We start from the raw sequence: 25,521 nt of genomic DNA, 5'->3' as shown, positions 1-25,521 counted from the left end.
ATCAGGAGGCCAGCAGGCTAGCCCTTTGAGCCATTCTGGGGTGCTGGGTCCAAGATGGAGTTGCAGTTCCGGTTCTTCTTTCCCAGGCAAGGGGGCAACAGGCAACAAGTCAGCACAGCAGGGCAGCAGTTCCTTGTAGAGCAGCAGTCCAACAGAGTCACAGTCCTTGTAGCAGCACACCAGTTCTTCCTGGCAGAATATCCACAGGCTCAGGAGTGTACTGAAGTGGTGTGTCTGAGGTCCTTCTTTTATACACTGGTGCCCTGGTTCTAGAAGGTGGGAGAAGCTTATTCAGGTGAAAGTAAGGCTGGGCCCAGCTCCTCCTTCCCATCCAGTAATACTTAATCTCCCATTGTGTGGCTGTCTAGAAGGAATACACAAAGGTCAAATGTCATCTACACTCAGTCATTTGACCTAGGCAGACACCAGTTTGCTATGGCAAGCATATGCCATCAATCTAAAAGTGACATTTTCAGAATTGTAATTCAAAATCCAAATTCACCATAAGTTAGGATTTTAAATTGGAATTCCAGAGACACTAACCATGAAACATTAATCTCTTCCCATTTTGAAATGATATATATACAATGTAATGCGGCATCTCCAATGTTAACCTATGGGAGAGATAGGCGTGCAATAGTGAAAAACAAATTCGAGAGTTCTCCACTACCAGGTCATGTAAAACGTCACATGCCCTCTGGGCACTCCAAGGTCTACCCTAGGAGTGACTTATATGCATAACAAGGGAATGTTTGGGCCTGGCAAGAGGTTTATTTTGCCTGGTCGAAATGGCAGTTTAAACTGCAAACATAGACTCTGCAATGGCAGGCCTGAGACACTTTTAAAGGGCTACTTAAGTAGGTGGCACAATAAGTGTTGCAGACCCACTAATAGCATTTAATTGACAGGCCCTGTGCACATGTAGTGCCACTTTACTAGGGACTTGCAAGTAAATTAAATAGGCCAATTGGTATAAGCCAGTTATAACAGATTTTAAGCAGAGAGCACAAACATTTCAGCAGTGGTACAATACACAGAGTCCAAAGGCCAGCAAAAAGTAGGAGGAGGAAGGCAAAATGTTTGGGGATGGCCATGCAGAAAGTGCCAGGTCCAACAATCGTACTATTCAATCATTTACTCTGGCATCCTTTCACCTGTCCATCCAGCTTTCCATCCATCCATTTACTATTCCATCTTTTTTCCTGTCCATCCAACTATCCATTCACTCACTCTTTCAAATTCTTATCTATCTACCCACTCATTCACCCACCCTCTCATTTATCCACCCACTCAGCTACCCATCCTTTCTTTCGCCCTTCCTTCCAATTCTATCCTATATATATAGGATAGAATTCTATCCTATATATATTCCTTCATTCTATCCCTTTTCTTTTTACCCATCTTTCGTCCTACCTTATTCCTGCATTCGCTTCTATTGACGCTGTATTCCTTTATACCATTAATTATGAGCTTTTTTCTGTACATTTGCAGACAAAAGAGGCCTTTAAGGAACCCCATCCCTGCTGTAGCTGCTCTATTTGTGGGCAAAGGGGGCACTACGCCCTTGCTCAGATCCATAATGATTTGGCAGCAAAATGTCTGCTCTACACTTGGGGCAGCAAATACACTGGATGCCAGCATCACTTGCAGGGTTGTTTATATTATTTTATTCTTAATCGATCTTTTTATTGGTATTGTTCCATTTATATTTATACATACCTGTGGCACTCTATTTTGCCTAGTCCAATCACAGTTTTATTGCTTTTTGGAAGCACTCCTCTGCAACTGGTGCCATTAATTTCAATTTGAGGGAAATGGTGATGAGAAGGTGGAGGGAGCTAGCCAGGATCTAGGATATGGTGCCTCAATACTTCTGGATCACTTGGTATGTGCCAGTCAAGTGAAAGAAGTATCCTCTGTTGGTACTGGTTGAGTCAGAACTTTGCTGAAATAACATGGGCACAGACGGCCATTTTGTCTTCTTGACAATCACCGTCTGACTGATCTGTTGGGGGCATTGTGTACAAGTTTGCAGTATATCTGTGGGAATCTTTTCTCTTCTGGGGGTTCATTGCCATCTGCCATATGTCTGAGTATGACAAATTTTCTACTGTGCACCTTTATTCATTAGATACAAAGAAACTTTTCTGACTGAATAAAATGGGGGGAAATTGAAGGATCTACGACACATAATTAAAGTTTCATACATTGGAATGCAACATTTACTATATTTTGCTTTGAAAAAGTTCCAGATTGGAACACACATGTTGGCTGGCTGAAGTGTTTATTTTTATTTTGTTGAATATAAAGGCTTAAGGAAACTATTACCAAATGTATGGTGCCTATGAGTTTTCAACTGAATTCGAACCATGAATTAATAAACTATTAAGAAGCACGAACCTAGGAATATAGAAGTAAAGGAACTCATCAAGCAATAGTCATCTGTTGGAAGGTGTATTATTAATAGGGGTAAGTAAGCACCTACCACTAGCAATAAGGCCACCAACACAATATAAGGTACAGACAAAGTCTCAATACATTTTTCCCTTGCTCAACTCTTGGTATCTGGCAACAAGCAGGCAGGCTTAACTTAGGAGACAGGTGTGTAAAGCATTTAAAAATACCAATAAATAAGTAAGACAAAACACCCAATAAAAATGCAACACCGATTTATAAAAATAGGAAATACTTTTATCTTTAAAATGACACAAAAATAACAAACTCTAGTGCTTAAAAACATATAGAGGCAACTAGGGACATCTGGTCCCACTGGACCGGTACAAAGTCAAAGTTTGAGGCCGACCGCAATGGAGCCCTTGTCAAATATAGTAAGTGGTAGGTTTTGGTCAAAATTTTACCCTCGCATTTAAAGACTTTTCTGTAGGAATTTCTCTCGTGTCGAGTGGGTTTCTCCAGCAGGCCGGATTCACAGCAGCTTTATATGCTTGATTCAGCAGGAGACCCTGGTCAACTCTTTGAAGTCTTGAGCTCCAGAGCTTTCATCGGTAGGAACCTGAAATCCAGGCCGGGTCGCAGTTATATGTAGTCAGCTTGACTCTCGATGTTGGGTCATTCTACTTATGGCGCTTTTTCACAAAAGTTCTCCAAATGTCAGGAGGTGCTTCCTGAAATTCCTTCTGGGGGTTCAAAGTGTCCAAAAACAAACTCCAAGGTTCCAGAGTCTCTATGTTGCTTCCCATAAGTTGAGACTACAGTTCCCACAATGCACCTGCCCAAATCCTTTAAAGTCCAGCTGAAGGTGGTCAGCCTGGTTCTTCTTGCTGGGGATAGTGCAGGTGGAGCTCTTTTAACAACATGCTGCTTTCAGGGAGTCAACTCTTCTTTTTGAAGCAAGGCAAAATCCTTAGGGCTGTAGTTCCTAAGTGTGCAGTAGGTGCAGTCATTCAGAGTGCAGTCCTTTTGGTGCAGGCCAGGGTTCCAGGGGGCAGTCCTTCTTCTAGTTGCTGTGCAGCTCTCCCATATTTATCCAATACTCTGGGGTGAAATCTTGGGGGGCACACCTGACCAGTGGAGTACAGGGTGCCACCCAAAAGCATGACAGCTTTCTCCAGAGTGTGACACATTGTTGTCCCACAAAGCACTGCACTTTAAAATTAAAGATGGAGGAATTTTCTTTTTGGGAGTAAGATCTTCCTAAGCCAACCTACTGGTGTGGCTTATTTCCCTTAACATTTCCCTTCCAGATGTCCTACAAATTCCATTCCTGTGGCTTCCATCTGGCTAGGGGGTACAGGTAGAGGGGGTAAGCCTGGCTGGAATTCCTAACTGTCCTGCTCTCTATGAAGATCAGTTTGCTTCCCCAGCCACCTTCCAGGCATGTTCTCTGCAGCTTCAGACTTCTCCCACCAGTTAACCTCTGTCTCTATGCAGGCCATTTATCACCTCATCAAAGTAGTTTGACTAAGCCTGTTAAGGACTGGCCTATGAGGAGAGGCTGCTAGAAGGCTGGATTTGGCTCACAGAAAAGAAAGTTCTATAACTTTTTTCTGTACTAGTTATGATAAACTCCACAGTGACAAGTTGTTGAATTTATCATCACCAAACTTACGTCCTTGAAATATGATTTTTGCTCACTCCTGTCAATAGTTATGCTTTATTAAAGTATTCCCATGTTAAGCTATTGAGCTAAAATGCAACAATTGGGAAAAAAATGAAATTGTCAGTATTTACCCTCGCCAGGGCATATAAAACTTCTTTAAAACAAGTTCCTGATTATTTTTACATGGCACTCTACCCCGGGAACACCCAGAGTAGACCTTAGGGGTGACTTACATATAAAATTAAGGTAGTTTATTACTTTGAAACTACCTTTAACTCCAAAGTGAAATTTGCATATAATTACAATTTAACAGCAGCTTGCAAAGCAGGGCTGACTTTTAAAATGACAGCAGGCAAACCAGTAGTGCACACTTTAGTGCATGACATCTGCTGGGCCTCTACATCTACATGCCCTACCATTTACTAGGGACGTACAGATAGGTTGGCAGTGCCAATTGTAATTACACATAATTACCATATACTTTTCTAATCAGAGCACTGATCAGAGCACTGACTTTAGGCTTGGTTAGCAGGGCCCAGAAAGATATGGTTAACACCAGAATCAGTCAATACAATGGGGTTGATCAGGGCAAGAGGGATGACTTTCTCACATTCTCATACTTCTGGACTGGGATGCTTCCCCCATCAGGACCTAGCTCTAGGAAGGACTTTACTGGGTCATAGTCCCAGACATTGCACACCCTTGATATACCAGTGATGTCCCAACTTCATAATCTGCTCAGTCTTATGACTTATTCCTGCCATATCCCATGAAAGGGCAATGTCTCCTGTGTCACACGCTCATTAAAACCTGTCTATTTATGTGCATTGTGCCAACAAAGACATCTTTTGTGATTTGGGGCAGGGACATGGCACTGGTCCTCCATAGCTGGTCCATAACCAGTTCTGTCAGTTCTGCCAGCTGTATCCATGAGGCTGGGGCCATTCTCTGTCCAAGCAATCAGTTGTTAAGCATGGTCATTTGGCCTGACCAGTGGCTGTCAAAAATTAGCCATTGCTTGTCCCTCATATCTAAAAATGCTACTCAGGGTGTTATGTGGGCCCATATAAAGGCCCAAGAATATTCATGTAGGTTCTGAAAAAAGATTTTGGAATTCTGAAGGGATAGTTCTGAAAGATATATAAGTGTTGAAGCAGGAAGAGCATTCCAATTGGGGTACTCTCCCAGCCATTCATATGGGGAGGGAGCTCCAGTGGACCAAATCCACATGAATAACCATTTGAAGCTGTTATGTGCTATAGTCAGTCGAGTTTATCAGAATATTGATAGGTCTCCTCTTTGTACCGGGTAGATGACCTACTTGTCCCAATTGACCAATTGACCCAACACTTACCCAAAATTCTCAAGCAGCCATCTCCATTGCAAGCCTCCTGCCTCCTCCACTCATTAAACTCGTACACTAGGCAATCCATTGTAATCCATGTAGATAGGGGTTTGATGGGCCAGCACCAAAAATGGCTATGAGAACGTCAGGGTTGTTTATCTGATACTCTACCTTCCTGCCTTTTTATCCCTAATTCCGATCTGGCTACAGCATAATGCTCTTACAAGACGTAAGCGGTAGTTACTGGAATTGCGGTCACTTGCACATGGAATGCACCCGAGCTGCTTCTGGGCGTGAATTGTTAATGGTTAATGCATTAACTCAAAATATGTATATCATGGGTTTATGTTGTGTTAGCTGAACTCCAATATTTTACTGCACCCCCACTAATTTGGTTACCCCAAAATTTACCTTGGGACGCTCAGCTCTGAAACCCTTGATCTTATAATAAGAGTCCCCACCCTCCTAAATATCAGACCCATAAAAATCAACTTAGCAGAGTAATAAAAATAGTGACTGGGTTCCATCCATAACAGAACTCTAGATCAATGAAAAGTTAAAGGGTTTCATTGCAAATCTCAGTATAGGTATTACAATGCAAAATATATGCCATGAAGGCTGAAATACAGAGTCGGAAAACAGAATTATTCTGTCCTCATTAGCAAAACAAATCATAAGAGAAACAGACAGCATCCCTAGAGGAAAAGGGAAAAGCTTTTAATATGACTCTCAGAATCACGAAGGAAACCTACAGACCCTCCAATAGAAAAAAGAAAGTCTCTTAGTAATCAGACAGAGTCTTGTGAGGAAAACAAATAGTCTCTGGATCACCCCCAAAACCATTGACTTTTATACACAATGTACTCATAGATAATGAGCAAAAACTGCAAATTCAGCATGGCACGACCAGCGATAACATATAATGAACAAATCAGAATGAGGATTGTCACATAAGTAACTGTTTTAACACTTACCCATTTCAAAGGAAGAAGAAATCTTCAATTAGCTTCCACGGCAACAATGCAGCCCAGAGATGTACAACACAATATGAAACATTTTCAAACAAAAGCTTGTACATTGGTGTTTTCTAGCAAGCCTACATCGGAACATACAGCGGAAGTGTTCTACAGAAAGTTACAATATGGAACAAGATGAAAGTTTCATTCACAATACACCCTCTCTAAGGAAAAAAAACAATTGTGTAAGTTTCCTGGGCTACACGAAAGAGGAGAGAAGACAAGCAGGGGTGGCATTGATTGAGAGGGGTAGTGAGCAGGAGGGAGATAAACAGAGCAGCAAACAGAATCACTTTTAATAACATGGTGTCTCTATAAAAATGTTATATAATAAAAATGGGTAACCCAATCAACCCTTGACGGCTTGGGTAGTATGAGATGAACGGGTAATGTGCCTACAAGGGATTTGTTTCTCAGTTAGTTTGAGGTTATTTTGACTTTTTACTTAAAGCAAGCTTTTTAACTATACTTGCAGATTAATTTCTTTTAGAATGATTTAACTTATCTATAGATAAACGACTCATAAATAATTTAGTTCTCTAGACGAATGAGAGCTCCCAAGAATATATCAAAGAAATATATCAAAGGATAACACATCAGTACCCGGGAGTATAGTGAAAACATTTATTTTATCGTATTTACAAATAATAATACTCAAGGGTACTAGATAATTTAACACACAATGTAACAGGAAGTCATATATATGAAATAATTGTTTTTATATTTCTCAGTCAATTGTGTACACATTTATTTCAAAATCATAACAAGGATGACCCACAAATAATACAACAATATACAGAAAAAAGTGTAGTTGTCGACGTTTTGGTCGTTGGTCTTTCGTCTTTTTGACCATCTTCAGGACTGTAAAAATTTGCAATGGTTCACCCTCAGAGAGATCCATATAAATAGAAGGGATCACTGACAAAATATCGAATTCAAAAATATAGAATACCTAAAATATCGATGACAAAATATCGAATGCAAAAATATCATAGTCCTATCTACAAACAGGTAAGTACAAAAATATCGAATCAAAAACATCGTTAAAAAAATATAGTTAGTCAAAATATCGATTTTTTAAAAATATCTTAAAAGTAATTTAAAATTAATAAAATAATATATATAATTAACTAAAACATACTTAAAAATACTTAAATAACCTGAAAATTATTAAATAATTAATGTAAGTTAAAATAAATAAACATACCATTTTATTTTTTCACACATATATATATATTAACATAATATTAATATAAAATATACAATATTTTTACCGTAGGATAGCGGGAGGGTAAAATTCACTATTCCCACTCCAGTGAGTGCAACAGTAGGGAACGAGTTGGATAGCGTAGGGGTAAAAATTACTATTCCCACTCCAGTGAGTGCAACAGTAGAGAAAGCGTTGGATAGCGGGAGGGTAAAAATTACTATTCCCACTCCAGTGAGTGCAACAGTAGGGAAAGCATTGGATAGCATAGGGGTAAAGATTACTATTCCCACTCCAGTGAGTGCAACAGTAGGTAAAGCGTTGGATAGAAGGAGGGTAACAATTACTATTCCCACTCCAGAGAGTGCAATAGTAGGGAAAGCGTTGGATAGCGTAGGGGTAAAAATTACTATTCCCACTCCATAGAGTGCAACAGTAGGGAAAGCGTTGGATAGCGTAGGGGTAAACATTACTATTCCCACTCCAGAGAGTGCAATAGTAGGGAAAGCGTTGGATAGCGTAGGGGTAAAAATTATTCCCACTCCAGAGAGTGCAACAGTAGGGAAAGCGTTGGATAGCGTAGGGGTAAAAATTACTATTCCCACTCCAGAGAGTGCAACAGTAGGGAAAGTAAAATTTTAATATATTAATTAAATATGAATACCAAGAAAAAATTAATTAACATAAATTACCAATTTAATATTATGTAAAAATTAATCAAATCATAATACAAATACATATTAGTTATCAAAATTAATTACCTATTAATACAAATTAATTACCAATTAACAATTAATTAACAATCAATTAAAAATCAATACCAATAAATAAATAAAAATGATTTAATTACAATTAAATTACTTCCCACCCTATTCTCCTATAAACCCACAACTCACTGGGGGGCGTGGCCAACAGCCGAGCATGGCAGACGAGAGCTGAGATCGCTCCGTCTGAAATCCCCTTAAATCCTGACATATATCCTGTAAACTTGGTATCTGACCCCTACCCCGCACCTTCATCCTGCGGAGCCGCTGACAGCTGCAACTGGAGGTCTTCTCGGTGGCCGGGAGGCTCACACTGCGACGTCCACACTGGTGCAGTGACGGGGCCCAACGAGGCCTGCCGGCAGAAAGGAGGCTGCGGCCCACAGTCCACTCGGAGGCGGACCGGAAGTGGCACTACCCCGGGTGCGACAGGGACACTACTGCCTGCTGGAAGACCCGCTGCAGAATACATGCACCGGAACACGGCGGACACTCACGGGACAGCATCACATGGTGAGCGGCACTATTTATGAGGCCGGATGCTCAAGAAATACCAATAAATGCACAGGCGACTGCCGTTGCGCTGGAGAGGTGCGGCCGTGAGACCCTGACGTCCCGTGCTGCCTGACACGGCGGTGATTCTTGCAGGGAGGCTCACTTCTACCCAAGACGACGCGGAGGGGGACCCGCACTGAGAGGCGGAAATTAGACTACGGCACCGCAGCTACACAGCGGAGGTGAGGTCTGGCGTCCAGCAGTAATCCCCGACCCACGGTGGGACTGAGGGCGGCCCGGAAATGAGGGAGCAACAGCAGGCGAGGAGTCGCACGCACGGACGTTGCCCGACCACATGGCAATGGGGGACTGACTGGGAGGCAGCAATACCAGACAACCCTGAGCACAGTGCGCGGGACCGGCTGCAGGCCCGAAGCTTTCCACGCGACATACCACAGCGCAGAGGACTGCTCATAACCTCCCTGAGGTAACGGGAACATCTGCATCGCGGCGGGAGGCAGGAGAACGCACACAAGGCGGAGCGCGGGTCATAGCGCTGAGCCCCCGCCGGGACATCGACACTACAGGACGGACCCCCCCTGCAGGACATTGCACATAAGACCCAGGCACACAAAGACACGAAGCCCAGCATACTCGTGGGCGAGGCTGCTACCTCTCCCATTGGGCTACGAGGCATTACTATGTGGCTGTGATAAGCGGGGGACTAGCAGTGGTGGCATGTTGTACTGCTAATGACACAACAGCTCCCCCCCACCCACACCTATAGAGGCCCTGCTGGTGAACGTTTGTGACCCTGACCAGGCGGAGCAGCCCACGGTGCCATTTCCCCCCACCTGCACGCCTCTGCGCAGACAAACAAGGGGCACCGCTACGAGGGTGAGGGACCAGAGTGGGAGCCGGGAAGTAGAGCACCTAACTCAGGCGCCGGCACTTCGCGCAGACATCAATACTTCACGAGATAGATCGACACTGGTCCTCACGCTGCCTTAGAACCCGGCCCAAGGGGCGATACCAGGGGAGACACGGCCGTACCTGTGGATATATGGTTGTGAGCCACGTTCCTGGTGCGGTTGTTTCATCTGGGTCCCATTACCCGAGTCTCGTGAGTGCTGTCCCCTGCCGAATTGGAACATCGTGAAGGGAGCCCAGAGAAAGTGGGCAACAATATTGCACTGTACATCCGCCCCCACGGAGTGCCTCCCCGCACTACAGACCGGAGTGGTCGTGACGGGCTGGCCAGCAACAAGAGCACGGGTACACTTTGCAGACAGTGCGCACCCCCCCTATCGACCTGACGGGTGCACTACCATAGTACACAATCAATAGGAAGGAACAGGATTCCTCGTAATGGAACGCACGCCTGCGGCTCGGAGGACACACTGGCCTCCTCAAACGAAGACGTGGTCCCCCCCAACAGGCGTTACTGCGCATGAAGCCAAACTGGATCTTATACTGACGGAAATTAGGGCCTCCAGGGAAGCCCTTGAAACACGAATAGACACAATATCCACAGGGCTCTCGCTCCTGAAGGATGACCACAAGAAATTGGCCGAAAAACTGTCTGAACACACACTAGCGATCACAGATTTGATCCCTCAGCAGACGGAGCTTTCCACAAGGCTAGAAAACCTGGAGAAGCAGATACGGGGCTTGAGGGATAGAGTGGACGATGCCGAAGGGCGCTCGCATCGAAACAACATACGCATTTTGGGCGTGCCTGAACGCAGAGAAGGGGCGAACCCGACCCGTTTCATGGAGGAATGGCTGAAAACTGTCATAGATCCAGCGGAGCTCACCCAGATGTACAGCGTTGAGAGGGCGCACAGGGTACCCCCCAAACCACCAAGGCCGGGGGCCCCGCCACGTCCTTTGATAGCGTGCCTCCTTCACTTCAAAGACAGGGATGCGATTCTGAAGGCCGCAAGGGAGAACGGCCCAATAAAGTACGAAAATCAAACGGTCTCCATCTACCCGGACTTCACTCAAGCTGTGCAGAAGGCCAGGGCGTCTTTCTGGGAAATAAAACGTGCCCTCAGGGATCGTAATGTAAAATATGCCTTATTCTTCGCCTCGCGCCTCAGAGTCATTCATGACCATAAAACGTACTTCTTCGACACTCCTGAGGAGGCCTCGGAATGGATGGAAGTAGCACTCACGCCGCCCCCATCCCCGCGGGCCGGACAGGAAGTACCGGAAACGCAAGGACCCGATGGCTGGGACATGACTCAGAAACGCCCCCAGGCTCCGGAGATGGAGGTCCCTCAGGATGACCGACTAGAGGCGTCGGGAGGCGGCAACCCGATAGCGATGGCACTGCTGACAACTAACGCCTTGGCGGAACATGATGCGAACTTTGGGACGGTGTCAAACAGCCAAGCCAGCTCTCGTACGGCAGCATCTGATACGGACGGCAGCCTGCAGTTGTTCCCACGTATCACAGCGGCGCAGATGGCGGCAGACATGTGAGCACTGGAACAGCGGAAGCGGTTTGGTAATGTAGCGGATGAACTTATTGCTTTCCAAGGGGGCGGTCTAGGACCCAGGACACCTGTAGCTGAAGGGGACTATGTGAACGAGACTTTTGGTAAATAACTGTTGTGAGCGTCCGACTGGGCTCACACCCCCAGGCTCAGGCACAATTACAGTACGTTTCTACCCCTGTTGGGTTTTATGGTTTGATCCTCTTCGTTTTTGGGGAGGGGACCTTAAAGTTGGGATAAAGTACGCGCACACAGCACTAAAAATGTACAACATCTGGTCAGTTTTACAATGGTCAGAGGCATTGTCTCGGGGTGGGGATACTTCGGGTTATGGCATCTCCTAATCATTACAGGGTCTGCACTTGGAACGTGAGGGGTCTGGGTTCGGTACATAAGAGACACAGAGTGCTAGCTCAACTGAATAGGTGACAGGTCCACATAGCGTATCTCCAAGAGACACATCTGAATGGGGCGGAGGCAACTAAGCTGTTACCGAAATGGAAAGGCCAGCTATACGCCACAGCGTTTTCTGCGTTCTCCAGGGGGGCTGCCATATGGATTAGAAACACTGTTCCATTTAAACCAACAGAATTGTGGGTCGACAAGGAGGGCCGATATATGTTCACAAAGGGGATGCTAAATGGTACATGCATAGTGCTAGGCAGTATTTATGCTCCTAACTCGGACCAATCGAAGTTCTTTGAAGATGTTAGCAGAGTGTTGTCGGATTGGGCGGGACATGAATGGGTTGTTGGTGGTGATTGCAATGCGGTATTGGAACTCATGTTGGACAGGTCACACCCCCCACTGCACACGGCAGAAATCAGGAAACAGGCCATAGCATTAGCACAGTGGGCGGATAGTTGGGAGCTAGATGATGCTTGGAGGGTACTTAACGCGTCCAATAGGGAATACACATTTTACTCCCCACCACACAAATTACACACTAGAATTGACCGTATCTTCTGTTCCAGGACACTGACGGCCTCCATTGCGTCAGTGCAACACATGGGTAAGACACTGTCGGATCACAACTCGGTGGAACTATCATTACAATGGGGGAGACTGCCCACTCCGATACCGACATGGCGACTGTCCCCGGGTCTTTTAGAGGACTTAGTTTTCAGATCCACACTGCTGGACGCTAGCACAAACTACTTTAATGACAACACCAGCACGGCCAGCTCCAGGCAGATCGAATGGGACGCCTTTAACCACATCCGCGCTAGTGGAATTCTCCTTCTGTGCTGGGATTTTAAAAATCCCATGCTTCATGACGAGCTGGGCTCGTCATCAGTGTGCGAGGAGGCTACACCATGACGAGCCCAGCTCGTCATGAGCCTGGAAGGGGTTAAGGCAACCATACGTGGGGTGGCAATGGGCACAAAAGTGGGCGTTAAACACCTGGTGCTGGAAGAACTACGGGCAGTGGAGGGCAGTCTGGCGATGCTTGAAAACGAAGCTGCAGGCACGGACGGCACTCTCACACAACTCCAAGAGGCCCATATGCAGCACGCGGAACTCTTGGAAGAGTTAAGAGTGATAGACTATAGGGAATACACCACCAGGCAGCACACACAAGCAGATAGAGCGGGCACGCTTTTGGCACGCTTGACGCGCGATGCCCAGGAAGGCGCTCCTATAATGGAGGTGAACAATGGTGCCGGAGTGTTAATTCAGGACCAGCAGTAGATCAATGCCGCGTTCCAACGTTATTATTCTGTTTTATATGGACCACATGAGCCGCTCTCGGACCAGGACTTTGAGGCATTCTTCTCGGACATATGTGTCCCTCCACTGAGTGAAGCACAAGCTGCGAATCTCTCGAAGCCCATCACATTAGCGGAAGTTAGGCAGGCCATTAAGGCTTCATCGAGGAACAAGGCACCGGGGACCGATGGACTCCCGGCTGAATTCTATCTGACGTATATTGACCTATTGGCCCCCCGCTTACACGCACTCTACAGGGAAGCATTAGAGGGCGACGCACTGCCAGGCATGACACTGCAGGCTCTGATAGTGTCTCTTCTAAAACCTGGGAGGAACGCTTTACAGCTGGAGAACTACAGGCCCCTGTCACTGTTAAATACAGATTCTAAAATCCTCAGTAAGATTCTGGCGACGCGCCTCTCCCACTATATTCCAGACATGATACACCCTGACCAATGCGGGTTTGTACCGGGTAGGAGTACTGCCCTGAACCTAAGGAGACTCAGCCAACTGATGTCCCCAGATGCCATGGGGAAGGATACCGAGGGATGCATATCCCTGGACCTCAGACAGGCCTTTGATTCCCTCAGGTGGGATTACATGTTTGCGACAATGACCAAATTTGGGATCCCTCCGGAATTCATAGCATGGGTGTCCTTGCTTTACCGAAGGCCCACAGCGCGAGTTGGGACTAATAAATGCATCTTGGACCAGATCGAGATAGCGAAGGGCACGAGGCAGGGGTGCCCGCTCTCACCCTTATTGTTTATAATCGCACTGGAGCCTTTAATGATAAAAGTACGGACCCTTGCGACCGCGGTTGGGATCGCTAGACTTAACACTCATCATGTTATCTCGGCGTATGCGGACGATATATTGCTGTTTCTAAACGATGTCAGTAGCCAGCACCAACCACTGTCGACGATCTTTAGCGACTTCCAAGAGCTTTCGGGCCTCATGATCAATGAAGCGAAATCGTATGGGTTCGGATTACATGGATCAATGGTGGAGTCGCACATCCAGTTTACACCATACCGCTACGAGGTGGCGCCCACGACCTTCAAATATTTAGGCATCCAGGTCTATCGACAAACACAGGACCTGTTGGACGGTAATCTAGGCAAGGCTCTGAACACCTTGAAGACTCAAGTACAGTTCTGGAACACTCTGCCCTTATCGGTGGCAGGCAGAGTTGCAATCTCCAAAATGGTGGTACTGCCGAGACTGATCTATTTTTTTACGAACCTACCGATCCTGGTGCCCATGCCCTTTTTCAAAACACTAAACACGCTATTGACGGAACTGGTATGGGGGAAAGGTAGACGGCGTATAAGCCTGGCCAAACTGCAGCTTCCTACGGACAGAGGCGGTATTGGAGTGCCTGACCTGATTGCCTACAACTGTGCGGCCAACTCCAGTGGTTGGCGTACTGGCTGGCGGGTCGCAATCTCCAAGAATTGAACATGTCGGAGGCGGACAGGAGTCGGGGAGAGCTACACCAGTTACTGCTTCCAAAGGCCAGGGTGCCTGGGTCGGCCCTGCCCCTACTTAAATTAGCACTTGCGCACTGGAAAAGGGCGGTCAGTTATACGAACAGGCGTTCATCATACGCACCCTCAATACCGTTACTGGGCATTCCACTGGGGTCTGGCATGTTGACAGAACGCAAACTGCGACCCTGGCACGATGCTGGAGTTGTGCAAATTGGGGATTTCTTCTCGGAAGGCAGGCTCTTGACGAACACAGACTTCTCCCGTCTTCACCAGACACCGAGGGCGTTATTTATACAACACGCGCAAGTTGCACATTACATAGCCACACACTGGGCGAGGGACGAGACGGAGCCGAACACGAATACGCTGATCACTATGCAATACCTCATGGGGACGGGTAGCCACCTGACGACATGTTTTGGGACTGCCCTAAGCTGGGATATTACTGGGAGACGATTCACAGGATTTTAAACGGGATAGCGCCGGGCAGGCCTTACACATTTGCATCATACAGCATATTGGGGTTAGGTCTCAGGGAGAAGAAGAGGAGTGTGGCTACCAGATTTGTGGATCTGGCACTATTGTTAGCAAAGAGGGTGATAGCGATTAAATGGAAGTCGGCTAGACCACCAGAGGTAGAGACTTGGAGTGGGGAAGTGTTGAGATGGGGTAAGGCAGAGGGGCAGAAGCTACTCAGAGAAGAACGTAGAGCCCTTAGAAAGAATCCCATTTCCTTAGATTGGAGCGCGGTATTAGTGGAGTTTGAACGGGATATTCAGGACCACGTCGAATAAATGCACACTTAGATGGCCGTAGAGGGGAGCGGTACGACTGGACTTGTGGTGGCTCATGCACCAAGAGACACACAAGAGTGCTATGGGATGGAGGGCATACCCTTGGGGCAAGATGCAGACCTTGATAGCCTTGTACACTGTTTGATTATATGTCAAAGTAAGAGACCGAGTGACCCGATAGACATTCATTGTGAAAATATGTTCGAGTCAATGCCAGTTTTAGGAATAATCTGTGTAACAAGTAAGTGCTGGGGAGGGATGGAGGGGGGAGTTCAGGAGTTGTACTATTTCACACGAAAACGGAAAATTGAAATGTTGGTTATATACTGCCATGGACACCGCAATCGAGTTACGATGCGATTGATCACTATAATATGCTTTGTATCGGTGACTTTCTGTTATCAATAAAGATATTTTCACCAAAAAAAAAAAAACACAACTCACTAAAGAAAAAAAATTATTAAAATTGACACAATCATCAATTAATCAATTAATAAAAATGAATTACCAATTAAAAACTGATTAATTACAAATTAAAAATTAATTAACAATTAATTAAAAATAAATACCAATAAAAAAGTAACATATTTAATTAATTACAATTAAATTACTTCCCACCCTATTCACCTATAAACCCACAACCCGCTACGGAAAATAAATTAATAAAATAAACATAATTATCAATTAATCAATTAATAAAAATTAATTACCAATTAAAAATTAATTGCCAATTGAAAATTAATTAATTGCCAAATAAAAATTAATTACCAAATAATTCAAAATGAATACCAATAAATAAATTAACATAATTAATTAATTACAATTAAATTACTTCCCACCCTATTACCATATAAACCCACAACCTGCTACAGAATTAAATTATGCAAAAATTAAAAAACATAAAAAACTTTTAAAAATCCGATATTAAAAATTCTATATATTTTAATACCTATATTATATACTTTGATATTTTGACTTTCTATATTTTAAAAATCAATATTACATTGCTTACCTTCAATGCAATATTTTTCACCACTATATTCTGTCCATTCGATATTTTGTCCATTCGATATTTTGACTTCGATATTATGTCTTTTCTATATTTTTGATTCGATGTTATGTCTGTTTACCAAATAGAAGATATCTGTCATCTGTAATTTCCAGGTAATTGAATACAAATAGACGCCTACTACGTGTGCGAGTGCAGAGTACACTGCATGCTGCTATAAGATTATTTCAGATCTGGATCCGAGCTTTTAAGCAGGATATCTCTGATTTATCAATTACCTGGAAATGACAGATTACAGATATCGTCTATTTATATTGATTTCTCTGAAGTTCAACCATTGCAAATTCTGACAGTCCTGAAGATGGTCGAATAGACGACAGCCCATCTACCGAAACATCGACAACTACTCTTTTTTTCTGTATAATGTTCGTATAGGCAATACCCATTTGCATTATTTGTGGGTCTTCCTTGTCTGATTTTGAAAAAGGTGTACACAATTGTCACTGAGAAGTTTAAAAAACAATTATTTCATATATATGACTTCTTGTTACATTGTGTGTTCATTGATCTAGTACCCTTGAGTATTATTATTTGTAAATACGATAACATCGTTTTTTTTTCACTATACACCCGTGTGCTGATGTGCTATCCTTTGATATATTTCTTTGATATGTGCTTGTGTGTTCTCATTCGCTTAGAGAACTACATTATTCATGAGCTGTTTAACTATGGATAAGTTAAATCATTCCAAAAGAAATAAATCTGCAAGTATAGTTAAAAAGCTTGCTTTATCTATCAAAATGTGCATAATTAAACTACATTAATAAATACACTTAGAAACCTCCAAATAAAATTGGTTTAAGTGCCAAATTAGTAATTCTTCGGTTGCAACTATATTCGTATAAAAACCATTAGTATTCAAAAATATTTTGTCACCTAAAACTGCACATATAGGGAAATCTTCCACAACCTTTGAACGCCTTTCAAGTATGAGAGTTGATAACTGGTGTTAATGCTTTAAAAGCTATACAGAGATGACATATGCTTCAGCTATCGGCGACTTATATAATTCAACACAAGTAGCCTGCCTGTAAATACCATACAGTGCCTGAGGTGTATAATATTATTCGCCCTAAGTTGGCTGGGTATGCCCGTATGTGGTTCCCTTGCTCACTTTGCCACTGTATTCAAGCTATCCTGGCTGATGAGGGGTGTTAACCCGAAACCAGTCCCAGGTTGCTTGTTTCAGGTCCAGGGAAGACCTGGCATGGCATTTTGGGCTGGACTGTTCCCATGGGGCACAGGGTCAGACTGATTTCCATATAGCTGGGTCTGAACTGGGGTGGCGAAGTGAGCTAAAGAACGATGATGGATTCAACCCAGATCTGTGACAGGGGGTGTGTCTGAAAAGTTTCAGCGCTCTGTTCATCATCTCCTTGTGTTTGCTGTATAATTTCATAGACAATCGACTTCTACAATAGGTTGCATAAGTCCATTTCAAAGGCAAGGATACTACAAGATTGCTTTTATACTCTCCATGTGTGGTGCAAATAAATCCTGTAAGCACAAGAGAGGTTTGGGGTGCAGAGTTTGATAACAATAATAAAATAGCCAAAAATGATCGCAGCAAAGCAGAGAGAGGAGTTACAGTGCTCTGTACCTTTGCATGCAAAGCTGACAGGTGAACAGGATGGATTTCTAAAGTTATATCAATATTCCATTTTATACAATTAGAACACCCTTCCAGCGTAAAAATGCTAAACTATGACGAAGTTTAAAACATTACCACTTTATTTCTGAGCTGCATGGTGCAGCACAAATGCAAAATTGGAAAGGTTTGTAGAAAAAAAATCTTTCCTCCACCATTTCACCTGCCCCGAGGAGGCATAATTTTGTAATGCAAATCTATTTTTACCAAAGTTAGTAGATAGGAATTAGCATCAAAATCCATGGGTAAATCCATGGGAATGTCCATGTCCCTTCCATGGTATGCCTCCTTTACATAAAGTAGTGCTTAGTGTTACTTTTTGTTACTTTAAGGCTACTGTTCAACACAATTCAAGATTTTCGCTGAAAAGTAGCCCCCAAAACAATACTTTGTATGCGGTTTGCACCACTTGTGTGATGCAAACAGAAGCAAATTGTTAGTAAAGCTACCTCAAAAAAGTAAAACAATGAATGGCAGTTGTTATCACAAAGACCTGCCTCCTGAAGTGTGCCTTGTTAAAATTGCCCTGAGCAAGGCTGCTTATGCAGCCCTAGTGAGAGAAGTATCAGTCCTGTAAGGGTGGGAGTGTGACCGGCATTCGCAAGACAGCCCAACCAGTGACCGAGCATCCAGCAGAAAAATCGCAATTCTTTGCCAACAGAGCATAGACACATGCTTGCAGGTAAGTCTGCTATGCCCACTTCAGACTGATTAAAGTGAGGAAAAAGGCATTGAACTGAGTTGTCTTTAACTAGAGGTAACATTTGAGTCATCAGCTCCTGGTATTTCATTAGACAAATACCATGAGTTGCATTGCATGTAGAAAACATTTTAGGGAATGTTCTGATTAATGTTTGTACTTAAAGGTGAATGTGCCTTAATGTCTCCTTTCATGTCATTTGTATACATTGTACTTATTGTTGCCTGTCGGTTTGAATTACTGAAGTTATCAATTATTCTTTAATGCCCCCACCCATTCTTTAAGTATTTAATAGTTCACTTTTTCAAATCGAAATATATTTTAATCAACGTACAGTTGCACAAACGTATCTGCTTGATTTTTGTTGGTTGTGTTGGTAATTCGGTGACAAAACTAGTGTACTAAGGATGTGCTTTTATTTCATTGCCATTGAATAATTTCTTCATGTTTTTCAACTTAAAATATTACTCTGGTAATTACTGAGCTAACTTACTTGCATGCTTCACATTTTTTGCAAATTATTTCATGTTCTTTTTTTTAAGTTTCAGAATCTGACAAAATGCACTCCAGAGAAATTAATTGTGAATATGGTAAGTTTTTTTTCTGTGCAGTAAGGTGTTTCTATTGGTACGTTTAGTTTTTAAGGTGGTAATCCATTCAACATTTCTGTATTGTACCCATACATCTAAGAATGATAAAACCTATTCACTAATTTATATGTGAATGTGATGCATTTATAGGTATTGTTTAGCTACTCTGTGTTCACCCCAACATCTTCTTTGATACTCTCCCTACTAAAATGACGTCCTTAGGGGGAACATCCTTTACAACACAACTTTTACAACGCACTACCATTATGCCGCAACTTTTACAACGCAAGTTATTACAACGCATTGCGCTGGGGGGCGCTCTAGGATAGGGAATAGTTTTAATTTACTATCCAACACCTTCCCTACTATCCACGGGGACTGGAGTTGGAATAGTAAATAAAACTATTCACTATCCAGCGCCCCCCAATGCAAGTCGTTGTAACGACTTGCGTTGTAAAACCTGCGTCGTAATGGCATGCGTTGTAAAAGCATGCGTTGAAACGTCATACATCCCGTCCTTGGTGCACTGGGAAGAGGCTTGGCTCTTTCTGCTAAGATTCAACATTAAAAATATTATCTTGCTTAAACTATGCCTCCTCCTACTAGCCCAGCCAACACAAGTTTGTTCACATGGACATCTCTGGGCCAAGATGCATCTTCTTATCCAACGTTTCATCTTATCCTCCACCATCTTGAACCAGTACATGGAGCTCTTGAGACTCTATTTTTCGAATAACAGCATCAGAATTCATCAATTTGCTCTACTTGAAAGTCTCCTCTACTTAAGATAGCCTGTGGCTCACCTCAACCTGACCCAGAGCTAGATAACCCATAACCACCTGACCCAATGCAATTGCTCCTATTCACCAAGAACAATATGCACCAACTGGCTCAACTACATGAAACTTAGACATATTTCAAGCCCAGCTTTCACCCAATGCCATGTCACTCAGTTCATCAAGGACTTCTCAAAGAATGCAACACCAAGAGAACAAAAAAAGGCTGATACCAGATAGTGCTAATAAATAAAGAGAAACCATGCCTCCCCTAAGCCAACTTCAGAATTGCAATTGAAACCCATGTACTATTTCATTTGGATGACACCCTATTCATTAAGAACATCCTCCATTCCACAGTATTCATCATTAAACGTCTGAAAAAATATGACCATATCGTATCATCCCCGCCCTCAATGAACTCCACTGGCTCATTTTGCTAGCCACACCACCTTCAAAACCAACTGAATTATCTACAAAGCCAATATTGACTGGCACCTATCTGGATGACAAGCTCACCATATTGGGGACTCACAGCGTACTTACAGCCAGTATAACATTAGACTGGAGCTGAAGAAAAGTGAAAATGAAAAAACAAGATATCAGACATTCTCCTTTTAAGTACTCGGGACAAGGATAGACATTCCTATATCCATCAGGACCACCTCAACCCTGCTCCCATTTACTAAACAGGCTTTAAAGATTCCATCATCACAAAGCAGTAACAGTCCACTTCTGCTCTCAGAATCCAGCTACCTCTCCAATCACTTGTTGATCATATCTTTGCCATTGTCTCCCTACAGCTGTCCTCTGCCTTTCATCTAAGTTACCGCTTTCCAAATACTACATACATACATAAATGTATACACTGGAACATTGACATTACATGGTCCAATGCTGAACCATATTGATGTTCTAGAACTCTGCATATAATATATAACGGTCCTTAAAAAATAGCTGTTATAAAACTAAAGTGTAATAATTGCAATAAAAATACCTCATTCACTCCAGGTAGTTCCTAAAACAAAATCAACCACTGTACTACTTCACTGGATGAAAAATAAATGTACAAAGGCTAAACATACAACTTATGTATAACAGCTAATTCAGTTGTTTCAATATGAAGATTGCACAAAAAATCTTTAGTGTCCCATGTATATTATCTTACATTGGTTCCGGCGTAGCGTGCATCTCGCCAAACAGTGCTTCAACACCTCATCAGGGGTAGCAAGCACTATATAAATGCAAACTTTTTCCCTCTCATATCCCTCCACTCTCCTCCTCAATCCAAATAACAGGCTAACATAGCCACTGCTCAGATTAACTTCATATTTCCCTATACTAACTCACCACTAATCCTTTATCGGTTCCGGAGTAGCATGCTACTCATGGAAAAAGCACTTTGACTCCTTGTTAGGGGTAGTAAGAGCTATATAAATGCAATTACAATATAATACAATACATTTATCACAAAAATAATCAATACACCCTCCCACCGGGTCATGTAAAGGATCAATACAGACTGTGACTGGTGGACATTTGGCAAGATATAGATGATGTGGCAAACTCTGGCTGCCTCTGGTATTGGCTGCCTGATTGTAGGGCTCTGTTTCGTTGATCCAGCACAGGTGTCAGCTTTTTTCCCTTGCTACCCCGGTGCCCAATTGATGCAGATTCCACGCTGCCCATAGAAGCCTGCAGTGTGTGGGAGGAGGTGCTGCTTCCCGGTGGGCATGGTCTAGGGAAGAGGCTGTGGTGCATCAGAGAACGCTCAGAGCCTGTGGCATGGCCTGGTCTCCAGGAGGGGCTTGCTGCCTCCTCCTCTAGACTCATCAAGCCTCGTTTGGACCCCTTTGGGCCTATTGTCCCCACTTGCCCCATCTCACACTTTTGTGCTCATCTGGACCATTCACCCTGTACCAGAGCTGGGGCTGGACTCGGACCCATGTGTGAAGCAGGTGTGGCACGGTGCATGTTTTGCACACCTGGGCGTCGTTGTTCCGGGGCATTCTGGGCCAGTGGGAAGTTTGGAGGACCTGGATCCTTGCAGCTATGGAGAACGCACAGCAGGTGCCTGATGCCCAGTGTGGGAGGAGTTAGTATTGGATTGGAGGCCCCTTGCTACCCGCGGAGTGCTTTTGTCTTCTGGACAAAGCCTGGGCCCACATTGTGAGGTGTGTTGCCGGGCAGTGGAGGCCTGAATACTGCTGAGGCAGATCAGTTGTGGATGTGGACCCCTCGACAGATTTGTGGAGGATGTCCCCCCTTCTCCCATCCTGGTCCCCTCTTGCCTGTGCCTTGAGGTGGCTTGCTACATCAGCGCCCACCCTCTCCTCTCCTCTCCTCTCCTCTCTACCCCTCCGTGTCAACTGGGGATAACTGTTGCGCATTACAGCGAGGCAGCCGGCCTCATATGGTGTTGCCTACAGAGAGCTGCTCTCAGATCTTCCTTCGGCCCATGTCATCCACCAGCTTGAGAACTTCCATGCCTGCCTCTCCTCCCTCCTAGGCAGACCGCCCAGCCAGTTGTTGGGGCCTTCCATGGACCTGGTGGGAGGTCAGGTGTACTTTTCTCGCTCGTGGAGCCGAATATGTCTTACAGGAAGGTGTCTCAACAGTTACTCTTCATCTAGGTTGTTTTTCAGTACCGTCTTGCGACTGCCTGTCCTGCCTAGGCCAACCCACCTCCTGATTCCAGGATGGACTGGGTTCTGCAGGAAATCACAGTGGTGGATAGTCGCCTGGAGGGCATGGACACCAAGATGGTCCAACCTCGCAGCAGATTTGAGGTCTATCCGAGCTAACATTGCTGATTTCAACATTGGTGGTGCAACACCTCTCGATGGTGGAGGAGTGGCGTAAGCGCATTCCAGAACGAGACTCCGGTATCACCACAACAAGGTCACTGACCTTGAAGACTTGAGCCGCAGGGACAACCTCCACTTTTTCAGCTTTCCGTAATGCATGGAGACGACCGATGCCCACTCCTCCCCACCCTCACGGGGATGGTCTTTTCTCCCCTCTGGAGAAAGAATGGGCCCATTGGCTTGGCTCGCAGCATGTGGCAGCACCGGGCTGGGTGTGTCCCCTCATTACCTGCTTCCTCTGCCATGAGCAGGTTCTGCAACTCCTGCCTGTGGCCCAGTACCCACGGCCTGTACAACTTTGAGGACCACAGGATCTGGGTTGCGGCAGACTTTTCCTGGGAGACCATGGACAAGAGGAAAGCCTTTCTTGCCGTCCGGACACAGGTGCAAAAACTAAATATCAGATTCAGCCTCTTTGAACCTGTGTGAATGTGGATCACAAAAGACAGAAGGTTCCAAGGACTTCCATGATCCAGAGGAACTTCAGTATTTCCTTCAGGGTCGTTAGATCCCTAGGATGGACACTGCCCAAGTAGTCATCAACTGTTGCCCAGATGGTGGTCACCCTCACTTGGACAACCAAGGGCTGGCACCCATGGGGGCTGCCTTCAGGACAGTCCTCACAACTACTCACCCAGGTCGCCAAGTGGCAAGGACAAGGTGATTTGGGTGGGGGCAAAGCTTATGCAGGACTGGAGGTGTGATAAGTCCTGCATGAGCTCCGAAGCTAGGTTTGGCCAAGGACTGGGGTGCCCTGTCCATAACCTTCCACCTGCCTATACCCTAGTTGCCCCTCTGGCTGATGGATGAGTATGACCTGCATGCCTGCCTCATGCTTTGCTGTTTAGTTGTTTGCTGATTTTGATGCCTCTTTCTCTTGCACTGTTGGCTGTTACTGGCATGGGACATAGCTTGTTACCGATTGTGTCTGCATTTTTTACCTTGTTGTATTCCTGGAGTTTCTCAGTGAATTTCATTGTATTCCATTGCATTTTCCTTTTAATATTATCTGTGTTTCTTTGCTCTCTGGTGCCTTGACACTCATGTTGTCTGCCCTGCTGATGGGTCTTTATAAAGATTTTTATTGGTTTTCATAAGAAGCCACACAAACAGCCCCATGGGGAGTACAGAGAAGCAGTTGAGAGGGCAATATGTATTACAATTACAGACATTACTATAGCTAAGGCCCTCCCAGAACCGGATGCAATCAAAGAGTCCCACCAGGAGCATTCTACTGCCCCCCCCCGCCCCTGTGATCAATTCAGCATACAGCTCCGCTCTCCTTCACACATTTTACAGTCCAATAGTCATATTCAAGAAGGATACTCCCAATATCCATCCCGGTCGTCAAACACCCTAACAAATTCCCCCCTCCCCATCCACTCCCCCCAGGCATGCCGTTGACCAAAATACCCAGGCAGTCGCCTAGACCATTTACACCTCACACCATAATCCCTGCCTCACAGATCTCAGCCTAGAGTGACCCGAAAACACCAGGGGAGAGTCCTTGCCGGGGTCTCACCGGACCCATTGTGCCCCTCCTCCATCAGATGTCAGCTACTTCAATGTTATGTTATGTTATGTTAGCAAGCACTTATAAAGCGCGCGTACACCTTAGGGTTTCATGGCGCTGATGCGGAAGAATCTTGCAGCCGAGGCACTAGACGTAGGCTTGCTCGAATAACCATGTTTTTAAGCCCTTACTGAAACTGAGAAGATTATTGCAGCTTCTGAGCTTCAGAGGAAGGGAATTCCAGAGGTTAGGGGCCAGGTGGGAAAAACGACAGTGTTGTAGGTGGTTAAACATCAGAGAGACGATGGTAGTTGAAGAACAGAGGGGTTTATTCAGTCATACCAAAAGTATTAAACACGCGACCTCAGCCACAGCTGACTGGGCGCACACAGCTGAAAGCCGGTCTCACATCGTCTGCCGGCGCTCGCTCTGGAACACTCGCCGTGGTGACATTCTAAATGATGTCACCACGGAGTGTACCATGGCGCGTACCGGGATAAGAGGGTGGCGGTAGTGAGGGTGGAAGATACCACACATCCCCCTTCCCTACATAATGGAATGTATTTACACAAAAAGAACATTACCAGCAAAGTACACATCATTTAGTTACATATTGCTCCAGATGTCTGGGCAGCCTGACAACTTTCTGACTCGTTCTTCTGGCAGGGTGGGCAGGGGCGGCTCTAGGCTCAAGGTGGCCCTGGGCAGGGAGCGTAGGTGGGGGACCCCGGAAGAGGCGGTCCAGGTGGGGCGGAGCGCCGAGGCCAGTGAAGAGGGGGAGGGTCAGGGTGTTTGGAAGTGGAACAGAGCCGGAGGCCACCAAATCCCTGCCAGGGGCCGCCACGCAAATATATATCCATCCTCAGAGGATTATTATATTAAGGCTATATATTGGCGTGGTGGCCCCTGGGGTTTGGTGGCCCTGTGCAGGTGCACAGCTTGCATATGCCTAAGGCCGCCCCTGGGGTGGGAT

General features: G+C 44.9%; 1 protein-coding gene and 1 long non-coding RNA gene across 3 annotated transcripts in view; both read left to right on the top strand.

Moving 5' to 3' along the window:
• LOC147689682 (uncharacterized) overlaps positions 1-25,521 on the top strand; it is a 159,263-nt gene that overhangs the window by 88,898 nt on the left and 44,844 nt on the right. The window lies entirely within an intron of this gene.
• LOC147689681 (serum amyloid P-component-like) overlaps positions 1-25,521 on the top strand; it is a 77,462-nt gene that overhangs the window by 7,097 nt on the left and 44,844 nt on the right. The window contains exon 3 of one of the 2 annotated variants that reach the window (XM_086937153.1): positions 19,351-19,392. In XM_086937153.1, coding sequence (XP_086793279.1) covers positions 19,351-19,392 — 42 coding nt within the window. Of the gene's footprint in view, positions 1-19,344; positions 19,393-25,521 lie in introns of both variants that reach the window. The other variant, XM_086937152.1, reaches the window with a different exon arrangement.

Source organism: Lissotriton vulgaris, chromosome 9 (genome assembly GCF_964263255.1).
Source record: "Lissotriton vulgaris chromosome 9, aLisVul1.2, whole genome shotgun sequence".
In the NCBI taxonomy this organism is placed as follows: Eukaryota; Metazoa; Chordata; class Amphibia; order Caudata; family Salamandridae; genus Lissotriton; species Lissotriton vulgaris.
Note: the sequence above shows the minus strand (reverse complement) of the source record. Positions and strands in the feature narration are given on the sequence as shown.